The 20,215-nt window shown below is 37.1% G+C and overlaps 2 protein-coding genes across 3 annotated transcripts in view; one reads left to right on the top strand and one right to left on the bottom strand.

Moving 5' to 3' along the window:
* On the top strand, positions 7,562-12,201 carry LOC109849454 (WD repeat-containing protein VIP3). The gene is given in 3 exon segments (XM_020419285.1): positions 7,562-7,748; positions 7,750-7,894; positions 11,355-12,201. Coding segments are annotated over 3 exon segments (903 nt in total). The 5' UTR covers positions 7,562-7,617; the 3' UTR covers positions 11,982-12,201.
* Positions 13,970-20,215, bottom strand: part of LOC109848435 (MLO-like protein 11) — a 14,487-nt gene continuing 8,241 nt past the window's right edge. Inside the window, exon 15 of one of the 2 annotated variants that reach the window (XM_020417917.1) lies at positions 13,970-14,565. In XM_020417917.1, coding sequence (XP_020273506.1) covers positions 14,164-14,565 — 402 coding nt within the window. In that variant the 3' untranslated portion in view covers positions 13,970-14,163. Of the gene's footprint in view, positions 14,601-20,215 lie in introns of both variants that reach the window. The other variant, XM_020417918.1, reaches the window with a different exon arrangement.

Here is a 20,215-nt window from a genome sequence, read left to right on the forward strand (position 1 = left end):
TCCTCAATGGCCGTAGCTTTGGGCTCCCATGCCGGAGTCAAAGAGCGAAGTATCTTGTAGTTTATCTCTTGAATAGACAAGTGCTTATCAAGACCATGTAATTCATTGATGATATTAGTAAAATGAGAAAACATAGCATCAATGGATTCATTAGGAAGCATTTTAAATAGCTCATAATCATGCATAAGCCCACTAATCTTAGATTCCTTAACTTGGGGGTTCCTTCATGTGTGATACATAATTTTACCCAAATTTCGTATGCGGTTGCACACGTGGAAACTCTATTGTATTCATTGGGGGAAAGACCACAAATTAAGGCGTTCATGGCTTTAGCATTGAGATTGGCTTGGTGCCTTTCTCCCTCGGTCATGTTCCCGACTTTGGACTTCTCTACATATTTCTTTTCTATGAGCTCTAGGATATCAAGATCAATGCAACGAAGGTAAATTCTCATCCTAGCCTTCCAATAAGCAAAATTGCTTCCGGTGAAGAGTGGTGGTCTAGTGGTGGATTGTCCTTCTAACATATGCATATTCAAAGAGGCCTCCATTAGATCTTTTCTCTAAGGTGGTTAAACCAAAAATTAATATAGAGACCAAGCTCTGATACCAATAATAATTTGATGAATATTATCTAATCTTTATACCTATCTGCTAGTCCTAACTCTTTAAATTTATTTTTAATTCCAGCCATCCGATCAATGCCTTGCGTTCTCTTCTCATACCTCCACCAATCTTGTAAGCACATTTAGCCTTCTGGGTGATGATCCTACTGTGTTCATCCTTGGTGACGTCTATCTTCTCAAAAAAAAATCACACATCGGATCTCGGCTTTTTAGGAGCTCTTGGTGCAGATTCGTCTCCACCAGATTCATGATTAACACAGGTAGGAGGAGTAGTTGTTGTAGGAGGACTCATATCTTAATCGATAGGAGATAGGTGTTACTTTTTATAATCAGATCCAGAAGCCATTTGATAGAAGTATTAGAAAATATAAGAGATTTTAAGAGAGTATAAGTTTGTATAAGAGAGTGTTAGAGAGAAGTAGATGAGTTTTGGTGTGAGGAGAAGGAATGAAAACCTCCCTCTATTTATAGAGACAGCCTCCTAGGCAAATGACAAAAAAACCCTCATATTCTAGCTATTTTTTGATCGTTTTTAGGGGCAAAACGGTCAAAACTCATTTTTGGCCGTTATGGCCGGACCGGCCCGGCCCAGCATTTTCCAGCAACGATCACCTCTGGTGACCGTTGCGGCCGGGTCTGGGCCCGGGTCCAGATTCGGCGTGTTTTCGCGGGTCCGGACCAGGGCCCGAGCCCGAATCTAGCCCGGGTGTGGGCTGCGGGTTTTTTGGACATCCCTATTTTTAAGTATTTAATCTTATATGTCTTATTGGTTGGATATGTGCTATACTATTTAAGGCATTTATTTCCACCAATTTTGATGCAAACCTTATGTAATTTGAGTATCTTATTTTTAAATTATCTTCTAGTTACAATTTTAGTTTAGAAATTAGAATTCTACTAGTGACAAACAACTCAATTGAAAATTTTAAAATTGAAATTCTAAAGTTTGCCAAACATGAATTTCAATTTGAATTCTGGAATTCAAATTTGGATGTTTCCCAAACGAAGGAATTAAATTTATAATTCTGGATTTTAAATTTCAGAATTCAATTCTGGAATTTGAAATCAAATCCTCGAACCCAATCGCAACCTTATGGAATTTAGAGAAAAAGATCAATTGCTTATTCTTTTCCATATTTTTTAATAGCTTCAATCTTCAAATTGCAGCGAACTTTGTTCTAATATATCCACGAATACTCAGCGTATCATACGTGCTGCCAATATTCTATGCAAGCTTTGGTCATACTAGAAGAGGATCTCTACAGTGTCTGCAGTTTATGGTAATTAGAAGTGGACTATAAATGTCACTAACATATATTTGTCCACTAATCAATATATTTATCCTTCGGTAAAAATATTTAATGCGCACCCGTTGGTTACTCAAGCTTAAGCCGCCTTTACTGTTACAATTTAGACTTTAAAGCATTGATTTTGTAAGAGGCTCCATGAACTTATTTTCTCACGCTAATAAATATTTAAATGATAAGCATAGTTTAATTACGCACTATCTCCAATACCTATTCAGCTAATTTTCTTGGGTTTTTACAATAAAATTACCTTTACTTTTATCTAAATTAATACTCACCACCTTTAAAGTTTTTTTTTTATGTAAATCACCTTTACTTGCTAATATATTTGCAATGTCATACTTAATCCAGTTTTCAGGCAAAAATATGCGAAATGACCATTTTACCCTTACCGTTTTCTTTTTTCCATCTCCTTCCTCAAAACTCTAACCCTAACCCAGCCCTAACTCTAACCCTAGCCTCCTCATCCTCCTTTTCTCCCCGTCTTCCCTCTCCCTCCTCGCCCAACTCCCCTCTCCTCTTCTTCCCGACCTTCCAATCTCCTAGTCCTTCTCAAATGGGAACTAGGATTAGGATTAGGATTTGGGGGGAGTGGTGGCCATGAGGTTAGTTAGGGTTTTGGCGGAGGCGGTTAGGGTTAGGGTTTGTAGAAGAGGAGGATGGAGGAGGCTAGGGTTATTGATTAGGGGTTAGAATGAAGAAGATGTGGGTAAAATGAGAATATCTAATTTTTCATCAGTGAACAGTACAAAAAAGTGCGACCTTGCAAACATGTTAGCAAGTAAATGTGGTTTACATAAAAAAAACCTTAAAGATTGTAAGTTTAAATTGGGTAAAAGTAAATGTGGTTTTGATGTAAAAACTCTATCTTCATTTAAACTAATTAATCATAATGAATCAATTTTATTTTTCCTCTACATAACCTTCCTTTCGTCTCTATACAATCTATCTAATACTATTATAAAAGTGTGTTGCCATATTAAAACATTTCTTCCAAAAACACCATCCGTAACACATACATGCATATATCTCTAGCACATCCATACATGCATACATTAAGATATATACATACTTAATTTTTCATAACCTCCCTATTTATTAGCATCAAATTTTCATTTAACCACCCACTAATAACATTCCCCACTAAGTCTTGACATTACACACTAATAATGAAAAACGTTACAACTATTCATCTTTCATAAATCACTATAGAATCTTATCAAGTTTCTCTAACCAAAATTCTAACTTTTAATCAAAATTTATTCATATTGAAAAGTAAGGAGACATAACTACAACACTTACAAACTGCAAGAAGTGTGAGTGTGTCAATGGTAACATCACTGGTGGAGTACAAATCGAATTGATTGAGGAGATAGTAATGGAAACATCAGTGTAACAATTTAGAGAGTAGAGAAAAAACCGGTGAAGGTGACAAAGAAGGCGGTCTTGTATTTTATCAAAATATGCATATATGTTTTTGCCTTACATGTAAATTGGTTTCCAACTCCTAGGCATGTTTGTAAATATGCTAAATTGTTTGTATAGTTTGGTTGAATCTCTTAATGCATTATGCTTATTCTCGGGATAAAGAAAGCTTTGTCCATGACAATGCATTATAATTGTAATTGCTTTTATTCTATATGTGTAAAGGTTTAATTTTCATTCTATGGTAAATAAGATAATGCATTAATATTATTGGGTTATAAAGGACAAATAGAAAGTGTAGGAAGATCAATTTAGAAAATGATATAGTTAGTTGGTCCTGAGGATGCTTATAGAATGGATTACTACTACAATTTTAAGAGTATTATGAATTTTCTGCTATTAATTATTAATTTTCTGCCATTAATCTACTATTTGAGTATAATAGTTCATGTATGATAATTATAACATATATTGATATCACATTAATATATAATATTTATATGAATTATTAAATATGTGCACTTATCAAATATAATATGAGTAAAAAGTTATTTATTTATCAATTCAAATAAATAAATATATAAGATAACATTACAGTAATATGAAAAGTCGTTAACTTTTCATTATTCCACTGTCTTCTTAACACCCCTTCAATAAGGAACTCATTCATGAAGGGTTAACCATTTCTCCATTAATCATCTGCAAATTGCATTATTATAACAAATAGGGAAAATTATACATACTTCCCTATTCTATATCTTGAGTTGCACTAAATCCTCCTCAATATACTAGCACTTAGTATCCTTGAAATACAATTTTAGAGATATAAATTGCAAGTATCAAATATAAATTGGGGGACTCTAAGAGCTAATAATAAACTAGAAGAGGTTTAATAATTTCTAGAAAGATAATTTCCAAATGGCATCCCTCTCTCTCATGTAAATGTACTTGATCTTCTTACTTTACATGTTGTTTATACTTTATAGTAGAAACATGTGTAAGCTAATTTTCTATGCAGAGAGTGATTGTTTTTGATAAAAATAACTTATTCATAACCTCCTACAAATATACCCATCTAATCTTTATGCATTAAGTCTCATTTCATTGAATAAATATTAATTCTTTATTAATTACTATAATATCTTAATAACTATTCACTTTCTAACCTAATAGAACCAAAAGAATTCCAAAAATTGATCAACAAGTGTGCCTACGTATAACTATTCACTTTCTAACCTAATAGAACCAAAAGAATTCCAAAAATTGATCAACAAGTGTGCCTACGTGCAACGCACTTACACGATACTAGTAAATTAAAACATCGTTGCACGTACACGATACTAGTAAATTAAAACATCCATTCCCCCAATACATCACCTATCAAGCCAATATCCTATAGGTAATTAGTACATTCAAATCTCAATCCAACACTTGCTCATTGATTTTCTTTCTTTCATGCAAGCTCTCATATATAGTTGGTGTCATCGGGCATGACCGGTTTAGCCATTATTGCCGCCATCCTTCAAGCGGTACGCATGTGAGGTTATAATGCCTTGCCACCGTCCTTCAAGCCGTGTGTGAGATCGATGCCTCCTCCATGCTCGTCAACGTCCGCACCAATCTGCACAACTCATCAGCTTATATGCTTTTTATTGTAAATACAGAATTTCGTTATGGAATCTATAGAAAAAGATCAATTGCTTATTCTTTTCCATATATATTTTTAATAGCTTCGATCTTCAAATTGCAGCAAACTTTGTTCTAACGTATCTACGAATACTCAGCGTATCATATGTGCTGCCAATATTCCTTGCAAGCTTTGGTCATACTAAGAAGATGCTCATATTTTTTTTTTTTTACAGTAAGATTAAGTTTCGAGTGTTCACACACAGTTAAAGTGAAATAAGTAGACTTAAAATTACCATTTGTCAATCATTTCTTTACTTCAAATGTTTAACTTAAATTCAATATTTCAAATGCTTTGGGCTAAGACAAAATTTACAAAACCAGAATACCTTTTAAAAACATTCTGGATATATTATATTTTTGATAATCCAGAGAATAAAATAAATTTTGTCTTATATGTTCATAATTATTTAAAATCATTTCTTTTCTCTCTAAAAGCTAGAGCAACAAAAAATTCCCAAGAAAAAGATCAACAAGTGTATCTACATGCAACACACCTACGCTATACTAGGTTTATTCCAAGGGGCTATTTGGTTCAATTTCTATAAAAAAAAAAGGAAAAAGAAAATTACTCAAATTTTGATTTCCTTGTATTTCTATAAAATTTGTAGGAAAAATATATAGAACTCAAAGAGTATCATATTTCTTGTTTATTGTTATTTCTTTGTTTGGTTCAAAGTATGAAAAAGTTCCTAACTTTATAGAAAATGTGTTTTTTCTTTTTCTTTTGTTTGGTTGGATATCACTTTATAGAAAATTTCTTACTATCAATGCCCATGGGAAATAACATGGGAATGGTACTGGTGTACTTAATTAATTTTTTAATATATGCATCAGATTTCCTTACAATTTCCGCCCATTTAGAGAGGAAGTTGTTTTTTTTATAAAATATGACACTTTTCCCTACTTTATAGAAAATATTTCTATAATTTTTTGGAACTAAACACTGTTTATAGAAATCTACAGAAATCTATTATATACGATAACGCCATTGTGAGGTGTTTTCTCAAAACTTTTTCATAAAATAGGTGAACCAAACAGCCCCTAAAAGTGTGAAGGATGTTAAAACTTTTCTTCCAAAAATATCCTCCAATTTATATTTCTAATTTAAAGTGTTATTTTTTATGATATGGGTATTCATATGATTTTGTTTATGTTCATGATAATTCACATACATACATGAACACACATACATACATTAAACACCGATCACCACTAATTTCCTAGTAAATAATACTTACCAATTCCCACTTAATCATCACAAATACCAATAATGTTGTTAATAATAACAATAATAATAATAATATGATATAATATAACGTAATGTCATATCATATCAACATATCATATTATTCTAAAAGTGTAAAGGATATTAAAAATTTTCTTCAAAAAATACCCTCCAATTTATACTTATCATTTAAAGTGTCATTGTTAATATTATGGGTATTCATGTAATTTTGTTTATATATAGAAATAAATAGAATAGAAGAAGAAGTTTTTGTCACATAATATATAATATAATTTCGACCATATATTATAGTTTCGACCATTACACGACTCCTTGAACCCAAGCGAAGTATGTTCACCAGCGATGTGTTCGTCAGTACGGTCTGTGCGCTCGAACCATTGGTAACGATCTGGTACTTCATCTTAGCGTAGCCCAATAGATATACTTATTATATGATTAATGTTGGTTATCTCCAATATCTTACTATATTTAGTAATTAAGCATGTGAAAATTTACTAAAATAATGCTAGAAACAAAATTTTTATTGTTCAACTTTGATGAAGAGAACAAAATGTAAAATATATATTGCATAAACTCAGTGATACGTATACTTTTATCTCATCGCTGCTTAGAATTTTTTGTCCTCGCTTATCCTTGTTTATGCGTCCTTTTATGCTCAAATGGGAGTACTAATATTGTTAGCTTCACATGAAAATCTCATTTGAATAGTGCGACTTAATTGAGCTTATAAATGTGAGTATTCTATCACAATAGTTTTATGAATTACTTTCTCTTCTTTTTCTTAGTACCATCAAACAATATCATATCAAATTGGGCACTCAATATCTTATTAGAGTTTTTGGCTATATATATCTTGATATAATCAGTGATTGGTAGCTAATTTTTTATTATACATTAATCTTTTCTCTTTTCCTCTCAATCCAACCTTTTTAGTTCATATCTTATTTGTTCATATGATTTTTCGAATTCCGATGAGGAAAATATTGATACCTGCTCATTTTGTTTACATAATCATGAAATTATAATACTATATCTACCTATATTATTATAATTGCCAAACTACACTATTGCAATAGTCCTGTAGATTTTAGGAACTAATGAGTAGTAAGATATGAGGGACTAATATGTAATTGTGGAAGATTCATTTGAGAGACAAATATCTAAATAACCCTTTATTATTTATTAAAGTGAAAATGATCCGTGTAAATTTAAATGCATGAAGGGGCTTATATACAAAACAGCAATTTTTAAAGTAAAAACCCTAGCTTTCTACACCTCTGCTCTCTTTCTCCTTCTCCAAAATCCAAACCCTATTCTAAAAATCAATGAAGCTCGCAGGCCTGAAATCGATCGAGAACGCCCACGACGAATCGATATGGGCAGTGTCATGGATTCCCGCCACCAACGATCGCCCTTCTCTTCTCTTGACAGGATCTCTCGACGAGACCGTACGATTGCGTCGCCGCTCATCCCGCCGGAGCCTTGGCCGCCTCGGCGTCGCTTGATAGTTTCATTAGGGTTTTCGATGTGGAGTCCAATTCTACGATTGCGACGCTCGAGGCGCCGCCGTCGGAGGTTTGGAACATGCAGTTTGATCCCAAGGTGAGGGTTCTTGGATTCTTTGGTTTATTTTGATTTTTCTAGGGTTTTCTGATAGTTTAGAAGTGGCAATTTTGAGTTAAGCATTATAAACTTTCAAGAGACGAGGAATGATGTTTAAGTTTTATCTCCTAAATTGGAAAAGTAGAAAAAGGCGGGAACTTTGCTACGTAGAAAATGGAGAGATTGATTGAGGAGTGAAGATTATTGGCTGAAGGGCATAATATTCAAAAAAGATTCTGCCTCAAATAGGAATATCGAATTATTGAAGCTATTGGTTCTTTGTTATTCATGAAACATTTGTGAGAACTGCTTTTGTTGAACCAGTTAATGAGAGAAAGTTAGGTCTCATAAGGGAATATGAAGATCTTCTAAGATTACTATGTATTAAGAGGGTGAAACCTTTTACTCATAGTGATGCTCACTGATATCAGACACGGGCAAGGTTTTAAATATTGGATATCGGGAAAATATCAGATGACCAAAATTTATATCGGATTGCAGATATCGGAGAAATATCGGGGATATGTGGTTAATATCGGAATGCCATAACGGATATTTGCGTATATAGTATAATGCACTAAAATGTAATTTGAACATACTTAATGAAATCTAAGCATATCAAATGTAAATAATATGTTTAGGATCACTATTCAACCTTGTAAAACAAACAAAAGTACAAGTCAATGGTGCAACATTTAATCTGGTTTATTAGGGATAAATGTCATTTGATATAATAGGAAAAAATCATAATATCTCGCCCAAAAATTGCTAATCACGGTATGTTGTTTTGTGACAAACCATATAAAAAGATATATCGGTCCACATATCGGCCAATATATTGGCCATATCGGGGGTATATCGCCCAAAATAGCCAAAGAGCGGTGAAGGATATTTAGAGATCATATCGGTTGCGGCAAACCTTGTAAAAGGATATATCAGATGATATATCGGGCCATGTCGGGGATATTTAAAACAATGGACACGGGTACAGAAGACCAAGGGAAATGTTTTCCCCTCGTCTTTACAACCAAAAGTAAAAGATAAAAAAATAAAGTAAAAGATTACCGGGCTCAAGCTTCAGTTACAAAGATTACGAATTTTCTTTACATAATCGGACGTGACTGAGAAAATGGAAGTAGATAGTGTGAACTCCATCAAGAACTTAGATCCATTTCACCTGTTTAATACAAGCATAGGTCCATAGATCCCATGCATCCATCAATTACATTGTACAAAGATTATGTAGATCTATGAGTAGCTAGACAAGAAATTCTAAGAATGTAGTCATGAAGGGACACTATCATCCATGGATCTTACCTTTATCGGGAATAGATCAGAACTGAAGAAAAACGAAGGAGTACCAAAACCTGCCAATTGAAGGAAACCCTACCGAAAGGAGTATGAACTATGGAATAAATGAAATGGAGAGAAAAGATCGGCGCAGATTTTCCATCAGAGAGAAAACTTAGGTTTTTTTTCCTCCCCTTTAAATACCCGTCAACCAGAGATTCCAGAACCGGATTGAGCTGAGTGATCGGCGGCTCGAATATATTTGGGCTTCCGAGCAGCCCAAGTTACTAAGTGTCTTGCTTGCAATTTTTCCCTATCTGGCACAATAGGAAATTATGCCCAAAATAGCATCATATCAATGTGGAACTTGAAGAGTGGGCCTTGATGTGTATCACATAATAATTTTATTAGTCTAGTATGATGTAAAATGATCATAAGAAGGGTTTAATGGATATAAGCTTATAAGCATTGTGATTGTGAGCTTGTTTGTTGTTAGCACAGTAAACTTGTGAGGGGGGAGCATTTTCAAAGACTGTCTCATCAATGTTTTTAAACATGAAGCCCATGGAAATAGAAGTTTTAAGTCAGATTTCGAGGTGATGTTAGAACTCCTCCAAGCTGTGCCATTTTCAGAAAGCAGGGTGCTTTTCTCACAAAGGTTGCATGCACCAGATAACCCATGTACTCAGAAGCATTTCCATCATGGTCTTAATGAAATTTGATGAAAAGTCGAATACTACATACTTGGCAACTTCTTAAAATGGGGTCAAGTTGGTCCTGGTCCCATTTTGAGAAATATTGTGTTTGGATAAAACTGGACCATTGCTGGCTCAAATTTTCTAAGGCAGAAATTAGCCCTTAAATAATTTTGTTTTGGTCCACCTCCCCTGGACCAAAATAAAACCAGTTTAGTTTAAACTGGGCCAAGATCACTCTGGCCCAGTTTTTGGGTGTTTTCCAAATACACCCTAAGATGAAAAGTGAGACTCATGATACTTGTATGTATTTACAAACATGAACCCATATGCAAGGCACCTGAAGCCCGTTTAGAAGTAATTCCTTACTTTAATTTTATTCAGTCCTAAGATGTCCACTTCTTATTGATAGCACTGCAACTTCTATTCAATTTTGGAGATTTAGTTGTTCAGCTCTGCATGGTTTAGAGTGGAAAGGGTTCATCATTTTGTATGTGTAATCATAGTTTACTCACTAGAAGGCTATCCAATTGCAAGATGGCTTTTTAATACCCCACAACCCCACCCCACCACCACCACCACAACACCGCAAAGGATAAAGACGACAGAATTGTCAAGTGATAATCAAGATAATGTAGCTCTTTAAATAAGCACCCAATGCTATCAGTTTCCCTGCAAGGCAAGAAATTGCAACTAGCTGTTCCCTAGGCACAAGATGAATGCTAGCTTCGCCAATTTCTTTCCCCCTTCAGATTTTGGCAACCACTGTTGGCATGTAAGATCTCCTTTCCTTTAGAGCTATTCAGGTAGAGATAAAAGGAAACTTTGCTTAGGGCAACTGCGCGTGTATCTCTTGCATTCTGACATAGAGAATTTGGCATCTCTAAAATTTAAGAAATCAGATGAACTTGTTGTTTTTGACTTCTGCAACTGATCCTATTGTAGATAATTCAAGTTTTAACTTTGTTTATTCTTGCAAGGAGCCTCAGAGACATTAGTCCTAGTCTAATATCCATCATGACGAGTTTTCTGTGCACATATCACTATGTTCTCATGTTATATTCTCCAGCTCAAAAATTATGTAACATTCACTAGTTTTCCTGGCATAAAGACAGGTTGCAAGTACACTGATTTAAAAGGAAAACACAAAATAGTTGCTTTATTTTATCTTCTCTCTCTTAAGTAATGTATTTCACATTTAAATATCCATTAGAAGGGTTGTCTTCACTAACCCAGACCCTTGACTTTTCTCCTCTAAATTTTCTATCAGCTTTTGCTCTAATTAGTTTTCATTATTAAACTTATTGATTCCTATTTACCATCTTTGGTTTAAGCATGTCATATTTTGTGCTTTGTTGCTAATTACCGTTAGCAGATAAGCTTTTGCCTGCAAAATATCTATATTATCATTTTTATGCAGAGTAAGCTCTTTACTAGTACCAACCCAAGTACACAAATTCATTCTTTTTCTTCAGGGCACCCTTTTAGCTGTAGCTGGTGGCGGCAGCGCCTCAGTCAAACTCTGGGACACCTCATCATGGCAACTAGTCTCCACCCTCGCTGTCCCTCGCCCTGAACCAACCAAACCCTCTGACCGCTCCGCCAGTGGCAAGTTTGTCCTCTCCGTTGCCTGGAGCCCTGATGGCAAACGCCTCGCCTGCGGCTCAATGGACGGCACAATCGCAGTCTTTGACGTCCCCCGCTCCAAGTTCCTCCACCACCTTGAAGGCCACTACATGCCAGTCCGATCCATGGTCTATTCCCCAGTGGACCCACGCATCCTCTTCACAGCTTGCGATGACACGCATGTACACTTGTACGATGCCGAAGGGAAGAGCTTGGTGGGCGCAATGTCTGGGCACGTGAGCTGGGTGCTGAGCATCGACGCGAGCCCTGATGGTGCTGCAGTGGCGACTGGGTCCAGTGATCGGACAGTGAGGCTGTGGGATGTTGGCATGAGAGCTTCAATGCAGACGATGACGAATCATACTGATCAGGTTTGGGGGGTGGCTTTCCGGCCGCCTGGTGGGACCGGAATTCGGGCCGGGAGACTGGCGAGTGTGTCGGACGATAAGAGCATATCGTTGTATGATTACTCGTGATTTTGGGAGGGTTAGGTCAGGGGTAATTCATTTCTGTTGTTTGTGTAGCTGAACACAAATGGATTGAAAGTTCTCCATCTTTTTGTTGTATGAAATGCATATTAGCTGTTGATGATGCTTCAAACTGGCACAATGGGAGCAATCAAAGATGATGAGGGTTTTCCTGCCGTTTTTATGTCGTTTCATTGAATGCTAGCTTAGGTTGCTGATGAATGTATTAGGTTTGTGCATTTCAAGTTTCAGCTGTTGCGGTTCTTTTGGAGAAAGCCAAACTGGGTCGGCAGCTGAATCCTTGCCTTAAAAGGATTCAGAGCTGCAATCGAGGATCTTTGCTGTTTAAGGATTCCATGCTCATTTCTTGCGTTCGGACTTTTGCCTTAACCAGAGAAATTTCTTCACATCAAACATTTCGAGCTTTTCTAATCCCCCTTGTATTGGTCAAGTTCTATGTATCAAGGAAAATCCGAAAATGTGTGCATAGTACCTTTGGACTTCTATTAATCTTTGAAGATGTTACTCATAAATGAAGATTCTTTGGTTATTAAGCTAGTACTAAACTTTTGAGCCATGGTTATGGCTCTCTCAATTTAGTTTTGCTGAAGCGTTTCTATGTCATTTGGTCTCCTGATTCACACAAAAGTAAGGATTCGAGGAGCGTACTTGCGATTATCATCAAAAAAAACTTCTCGATATTATTAGACAATACAAGTCTATACCCAAGTTTGTCGACAAATGAGAGTTTCAGCATCCCAGATATAGCACCAACTAGTAACAAAACTGTGTTCAAGCCTTGATTACAAGCACCAGGCAATGAAAATGGTACTCCTATTACCATAAAAGCTATAGAAACAGCTGTAAGGAAGTACAAATTATAATTTCCACTATTATAATTTATTCACATTTCCAATCTGTTTCCAATGCATATCAATTAAAACAGACAAACTATCACATTAATACAAGTCAGAGAGAGGAAGAAGGAACTACGCAAAGATGCATATTTATTCGATAATTGGTGATCTGAGTTTTCAAATGAATATACCGATCCAAGAGCTTTTGTCCCCTAGACGCAGTCTTACAGTAAACATGATCCACTTAGTAGTTCTCTCAGAGACATGAAGAAAAGGAAGACCTTGAGGTTGCACAGAATGCTTAAACGAACACATGCAATCGAAACTTATTCCTTCGAAACTATACGAAGCTTCTTAGCCTTCTTCCATCCTTTCTTGCATTGCTTCGTCAAAACCTTTGCACCCTTCTTCATCCCTTTCATCAGAAGACTGCCCAAATCCTTCGCATTCTCCTTCAACTTCATCTTCATCTCCTTCCTTGCCTGCTTTCTCGCTCGCTCCTTCATCAAATCCTCAAAGCTCTTGGTCATGGTGAAGAGCTTGCGAACGAAGAACAGGAGAAAGGAAGGTCAAGCTTCGTCTTCTTGTTGGTTTTTTCTCCTCCTCACATCCACATAGTGCAATAGCTAAGAGAATATATACAAGCTTGATGTGCCTCTTCTTCATTCATCACAGGCTATTTACATCAATGATGTTCCTTAATAAGCTCAGAAACCATAAATGGATTGTATAAAATTGAAGCATTTCTAAACAAGGAAAATATAGGCAGGAAACAAGTACCTATATGCATTTTGCACAAATTTCAGTTATTGCATACTGCTGTTTGAAAACCATTCATAATTCCATATTAGTCCCTCATTTTATTGAAATTGCTTACATATCCCTCATATCCTAAGGTGTCTAGAAAATTGGTACCCCAATGACCAAAGTACTCAGGTTTCTTTTCTTTACTTTTCCCCCCTTAACACCCTTGGGATTTGAGGGACTCCTTGGCAATATCACAGATTTGAGGGATTAACATGGAATTATTGTCGATACGAGGGACTAATATCAAGGTAACCCAGATATTATATAAAAGCATTTACAGGCTTTTAACCTCGTACTTGCATTTTTAGGCATTAGAGATTGGTATTCTGAATATGATAACCAGAGACTATAGCCTGTCAATCATTTTATTTAATCCTCAAGAGTATGTTCATTGTTCACACACAATAGCACAAATATTAACAATTTTGCTCCCATTTTAGTAGCATATGCCTTCATATACACAAAAAAAGAAAAAAAAAACTGTGTATTCAACCAATTGGTTAGATCCAACCAATGCAGAAAAAATTTCAACCTCCCCAAGCAGGCATTGAATATGATCTCGAAATCCCATTTCCTCGAGCTGAAAGAGACGGAGACGAGGGAACAGAAACCGATGATTGAAGAAGAGGTATGCGCACGCTGGCTGCAGTGTGCTCACTAATTAACGGGGTCGTAGCAGCAGTAGTAGTTGCAGTAGTGTTAGCTGTAGTCTGTAACTCAATGAGTACGTAAGGATTTTCATTAGGATTATCGAATAATTCTTGATCGCCTTCTTCTAGAGAGCAAACCGTGCTTGTTTCTGTACGTATTGTCGTTGAATCGTCAACTGAACGGCGGTGTTTTCTTCTTCTTCTTGCTGCTTTGCCCCATCCATGCATTGTTTCTCTGATCCTATGTGGGATAAGTGCAGCTTTGTAGTTTGATCCCATCTGCGGTTTTCCATGGTAGATGTAAATCATACTCCCTTTAAAAGTACGAGTTCGGGAAAATCTTTTGTTAGACAAAAACACCCTTAAATTTTAAATATTAATCTATTAAGTAAGAGTAAGTTGATAAATTGATAAATTCTTATTGGATACACATAATATGAAGATAAGGATATAGTTTAAATTGAAATGTAAATCTGAATGAAATTATTAAATGCCAAATTTACAAATGTATACAAGATGAATGGTGTATATGCAAAAAACCAAACAAATTAGTAAGACAAATAATGTTCGCCCCAGAGATCGAACACCAAAACAACACAGACCTACAAATGTACATAATGTGGACCGGGTATTTGCAAAATCCACCAAACAAATTAAAGAAACAAAATCATTTTGAAAATTATAAAAAATAAAAATTAAAACAAACAGCTGCGATATGAGGACACAACGTGGCAATCTCTCGCCAACTAAAATTCAAGTAATTCACAGTACTGCATAATTAGTTTCAAAGTTTAATTATACTTTTATTATTTAAATAGAACTCTATTTACAATTGTTATCCTCTCACATGCAACATCACATACCAATGTTTATAAGCCAAGAAACTACAACAAATTCCGTAGCACTTTTATCTCATTCTACATGTATATGCCTTTGTTATTTTCTTCTTATTAGATTAGATTAGATTATTTTAAAGCAATTAATTATATTGTATATTTGATTTTTTTCATATAAAATTTTTTACTGAACTTTCATCTATTTTCTTCTTATTAGATTAGATTAAATTATTTTAAAACAATTACTTATATTGTATGTTTGATCTTTATTTCAGATTACAAAGTTTAATTATACTATTATTATTTAAATAGATACTGTTTGTATAAAAATCAAAGAGAATCTCACACATATCTTAGATCTCAATGACAATTGTAATATTTTCACATGGGTGTTAGTTAAAATAAATTTCATGTATGGGCTTAACTTATATAATCCTACTTTAACCGGATTAGATAATTTAATTTTTTAACACCCAAACTCTTTCACAAAACCAAAACAGAACAACAATAATATAACTATATATATCCACAGGATCACAGATATCTTGAAAATGAACGAAGAAAACCACACAAACAAAAATCATATTAATTACTCACACGCACCCACAGACCCACTATTTTCAAAACTATCATTCTCCATCTCCATCTATTATATATCCACATACCAAATTAAGCTGCTGGAGTTTTCCCTCACCAACTACACCATTGATCAATCCTTTTTTTTTGTACTTAAATTGTATAACATTCATTGCGATGAGGACTCACATGAGTCCTCTACCTGCCTTGAACGTCCAACAAAAAAATATATTACGCATTGTAATTAGCTAATAATGAGATCCTATTTTTATAAACAAACTAAGTAAAGATTAATAATTCTTAAGAATGTACTACGTTCTCCTATCTTCCACTACAAACTTGTTAGTTGTTTATTCCTGCACCTAAGAGATTTTTAAAATTAATCATCTATTTCATAAATTTTTAAAAAATATTTAAATAAAATTTATGGTAAATATAATAATCCATGTTTATAGATTTTAACTCAAAATGAATCTGGCTTATATTTTATAATAAGAACATAAAAATTAAAAATAAAACCACGTGCACTGCATGTGCTCAAGGACTAGTAAGCTAAAAGTCTTGGTATATGCAAAAGGGTTAACTGCAGATAGGCCCGCCATAGTTCTATTGCTACAAACAGACCCCTAGTGATTTTCTTTTGACTCTTTTACCCACAGAGCGAGTCTCTTAACAAAGAGACCTGATGGTAAAAAAGTAATAAAAAAATTCACTAACGGGTCTATCTGCAATAATAGACTACAGGGGTCTAGCCGCAATTGAGCCATAGTATAGCGGGGTATCCATAATTAACCCTATGCAAAAAGATTCCATTCAAATGACTTGACTACTGAAATACTTCAGGACCACGAACATTTGGAAACTCGTAAATGAAGTTAAAACTTACTACAGATATTACCAACTGTACAGCATGAATAAGCCTTTAAACATAGGTCGACAACAAAATTAACCCTAAAGTTTAACTTTTTAGGTGAGGAACAAACTTCTATTTGAACTCAATACTCTTTCTAAATCTTTATGATGACTCGCACATGAATTTCTTACAACTTAATTGGTAATATCATTATGCCCACTTTTTGTCAAAACAAACTAGGGTTAATGCACCGACAAAGATGTAAGTACTTTTGCAAGTATCATTGACTGATACACCATTGTGTAAATATTTTGTTTCCTCTCTGTTCCTTGGTGTTAGGATTCAACCCAATAATAAAGCCTCGAACGGAGACTTAATCACAAAATAAAGGCACAAAATTCAACACAGAGTACTCACAGATATACGTGGTTCACTCCTTCGGAGCTACTCCACGGTGCAACGACGACGCCAAATTCTTTTATATCCCAAAAGAATTGATCAAAGAGAACACTCTCTTGATCAGATACACTCTAAGAACTCTCACAAACTCTCTCTTTGTTTTCTCTTACTCTTCTATAAGAGGAGTTGTTTCTGGGATGAGATTTCCTTAAGAGTTTAGCGCCCTATTTATAGTGTTTGAGAAAACACTATGCACAAATATAATATTATCTGTGGGACCCGCCACTAATAATAAAATATTTGTGGGACCCACATTCTTTATAAATTCTCAACAATGGCTGCCACCGAATTTGATTTTTCTTCTTGTGGGGCCCGCATACTTTTCCAATTTTCTTGTTGGCTGGGTCAAAAAGGTTGGGCGCCTGACAATCTCCCACTTGAAGATTTGATTGAATGTCGATCATATCTTCACACCACTCTTGGTTGCATCATCCGGATGTCATGTATCTTTGGCGTCTTGCACGGCCCTCAACATTCTCAACGGAGGCCATATGAGGCTGCACACAGCCTCACCTTCTCGAGCGGAACTGGCTTGGTCAGCATGTCGGCTGGATTGTACCTCCTTGGTCAGCATATCAGCTGGATTATACCTCGTATCAATCTTCACAAGCTTGAACTCGTTCCTGCTTTGCCATCTCCGTATGGCATGGTGCTTCACGTCAACATGCTTGGTCCGAGCATGGAATGCGTCGTTCTCTGACAAGTGAATGGCACTCTGACTGTCGCAGTGGATGAAGTATTTCTCAAAGCTTACTCCAAGCTCGAGAAGAAAAGCCTTCAACCATAGCAACTCCTTTGCTGCCTCTGTTGCAGACACGTACTCGGCTTCGGTTGTCAACAAAGCCACAGTATCTTGTAACTTGGATCTCCAACTTATCGCTCCACCACCCAAGATGAAGATGTAGCCGCTCGTACTCCTTCTCGAGTCTATATCCCCGGCATAGTCTGCATCACAAAAGCCCTCTAGCTGCAAATCTGCCCCGCCATACTCAAGACAACAGTCGGACGAGCTTCTCAAGTAGCGTAGAAGCCACTTGACCGCACCCCAGTGTTGTTTCCCTGGATTGCTCATAAAGCGGCTCACAACTCCCACTCCTTGTGCAATATCTGGCCTCGTGCACACCATCGCATACATCAAACTCCCGACGACAGATGCATATGGTATGTTTGCCATGAACTCGTGCTCTTCAGCAGTCTCTGGTGCTTGGGTCTTCGATAGCTTGAAATGACTTGCAAACGGCGAGCCCACCGGTTTAGCTTTCTCCATGCCAAACTTTTCAAGAATCTTCTCAATGTAGGCCTTCTGAGACAACCTCAGCCTCCGTGCTGATCTGTCTCTGATGATCCTCATCCCCAGAATCTGGTTTGCTGGACCCAGATCCTTCATCTCGAAGCACTCGGAGAGACGCCCCTTGAGTTCCTCAATGCGGGCCAAGTCGGGCCCTGCAATCAACATGTCATCAACATAAATCAAGAGTATTACATAGGATTCGTCATATCTCTTGATGAAGCAGCAGTGGTCTGTGTCACATTTGAGAAAACCGTTCTCCTCCATAAAGAAGAGTATTACATAGGATTCGTTATATCTCTTGATAAAGCAGCAGTGGTCTGTGTCGCATTTGAGAAAACCGTTCTCCTCCATAAAGTTCTCGAACTTCATGTACCACTGTCGCGGAGCTTGCTTCAGGCCATACAAACTCTTGCGCAGGCGACACACGAGGCCCTCCTTGCCTCGCTCCTCGAAGCCCACTGGTTGATGCATATAGATCTCCTCCTCCAAATCTCCATGAAGCGTTCTCCTCCATAAAGTTCTCGAACTTCATGTACCACTGTCGCGGAGCTTGCTTCAGGCCATACAAACTCTTGCGCAGGCGACACACGAGGCCCTCCCTGCCTCGTTCCTCGAAGCCCACTGGTTGATGCATATAGATTTCCTCCTCCAAATCTCCATGAAGGAATACTACAAGTCTCGCCTTGTAGCGTCTCCGTCCATCGGCTTCATCCTTGACCCGATAAATCCACCGATTGTGAAGAGCCTTTCGCCCTCGTGGAAGCTTTACGAGCTCCCAAGTCCCATTCTTCATCAAGGACTTCATTTCTTCCTCCATAGCAGACTCCCACTCGCCCCGAGCTTTGCCAGTCTGCTGTACCTCCTCATAGCTCTCTGACTCACCATTGTCAGTCAGGAGAAGGTAATTCATGGTGGAAAGGTACCTCTCTGGCACCCTTGGATTTCTTGGAGCTTTGCGAATTGCGATCGGCAACTCTGCTGGATCCTGCTGCTGTGCATCCCGCACGTTCTCTTGGTCTCCATCTTCTATGCTGATTGGTATCTCACCGCCGTCCTCAGTGTCAGCAATATCTGGGAAAAGAGGGGGAGATAGCTGACTCCCACTCACCTCTTTGGTCTTGTACACCGCATTCTCATGGAATACGACGTCACGACTGCGCACCACCTTGCGCGCATCGTGATCCCAGAAACGGTACCCATACTCATCTCCTCCATAGCCGATGAAAGAGAGCTTCTTTGACTTTAGATCAAGCTTTGATCGGTCTGCAGGATTGGTCATGACATAGGCGTCACAACCAAATACTCGTAAATGCTCTAGTTTCAGCTTCTTTTCGGTCCAAGCCTCTTCAGATATCCCATAACTGAGAGCCGCGGATGGCCCGCGGTTGATCAAGTATGCAGCAGTATTGACAGCTTCAGCCCAAAAGCTCTTGGGCAATCCGGAATGGATCCTCATGCTTCTGGCGCGCTCCAAGATAGTACGATTCATGCGCTCCGCCACTCCGTTGTGCTGAGGTGTGCCTGGGACGGTCTTCAGTCTCCGAATCCCACGGGACGAGCAGAAGTTCTCGAACTCCTGGCTGCAATACTCGCCTCCATTATCAGACTTTAGGCACTTCAGCTTATTGCCTGTTTCGTTCTCCACACAGGCAAGCCACTTCTTGAAGATGATGAATACATCTGACTTGTGCTTCAAGAAGAACACCCACAATTTTCTCGTAGCATCATCAATAAAAGTGACAAAGTAAAGAGAGTTACCAACAGATGGGACTTGCGCAGGTCCCCACACGTCGGTGTGCACCAACTCCAATTTCTGCAGTTTTGGAGCCGGTCCGGTCTTGTTGAAGCTCACCTTCTTTTGTTTGCCTAGGATGCAGTCCTCACAGAAAGTCAGATCGATCTTGTTCAGACCCG

Source organism: Asparagus officinalis, chromosome 7 (assembly GCF_001876935.1).
Source record: "Asparagus officinalis chromosome 7, Aspof.V1, whole genome shotgun sequence".
Classification (NCBI taxonomy): Eukaryota; Viridiplantae; Streptophyta; class Magnoliopsida; order Asparagales; family Asparagaceae; genus Asparagus; species Asparagus officinalis.